The sequence below is a fragment of the Balaenoptera physalus genome, assembly GCF_965194825.1.
Source record: "Balaenoptera physalus genome assembly, chromosome: 2".
NCBI lineage: Eukaryota > Metazoa > Chordata > Mammalia > Artiodactyla > Balaenopteridae > Balaenoptera > Balaenoptera physalus.
This window is the reverse complement of record NC_138883.1, coordinates 92345994-92346431: the sequence shown is the minus strand read 5'-3', so window position 1 is coordinate 92346431 and position 438 is coordinate 92345994. Positions and strand designations below refer to the sequence as shown.

The 438-nt window shown below is 73.1% G+C and overlaps 1 protein-coding gene across 1 annotated transcript in view; it reads right to left on the bottom strand.

Moving 5' to 3' along the window:
* The window catches only part of MYEF2 (myelin expression factor 2), a 79067-nt gene extending 78874 nt beyond the window's left edge, over positions 1 to 193 (bottom strand). The window contains exon 1 of the mRNA XM_082449119.1: positions 4 to 193. Within this exon, the coding sequence (XP_082305245.1) occupies positions 4 to 52 (49 nt within the window). The 5' untranslated portion in view covers positions 53 to 193. The remainder of the gene's footprint in view (positions 1 to 3) is intronic.
* Between the last annotated feature and the right edge of the window lie 245 nt (positions 194 to 438).

Here is a 438-nt window from a genome sequence, read left to right as displayed (position 1 = left end):
GGCTGTCGTCGCCAGCTGCCCTAAGCACCTCGGGCTTGTCGGCGTCGGCCATCCCACCGCCACGGCCTCCGCCTGCGCCGCCTGCGTTGAGGGGCTCCGAGCGCCACCAATGGCGGCGGCTGGGAAAGCGGTAACGGATCCCGATTTGAAAAGGCCCCGAGCGCTCAGTTGCCCGGATCTCGCGAGAACCGGTCGGGCTTGGAGACTGGGAGATGGTGTGAGCTGATGGGGGGGAGGGGGTGGGAGTGCGGGGGGGAGGGGAGGAGAGGGGAGGGGAGGGAGGGGAGGAGAGGGGAGAGGAGGGAGGGGAGCGGAGAGGGGAGGGGAGGGGGGAGGGGAGGGGAGGGGAGGGGGGAGGGGAGGAGAGGGGAGGGGAGGGGGGAGGGGAGGGGAGGGGAGGGGAGGGGAGGGGAGAGGGAGGGGAGGGGAGGGGAGGGG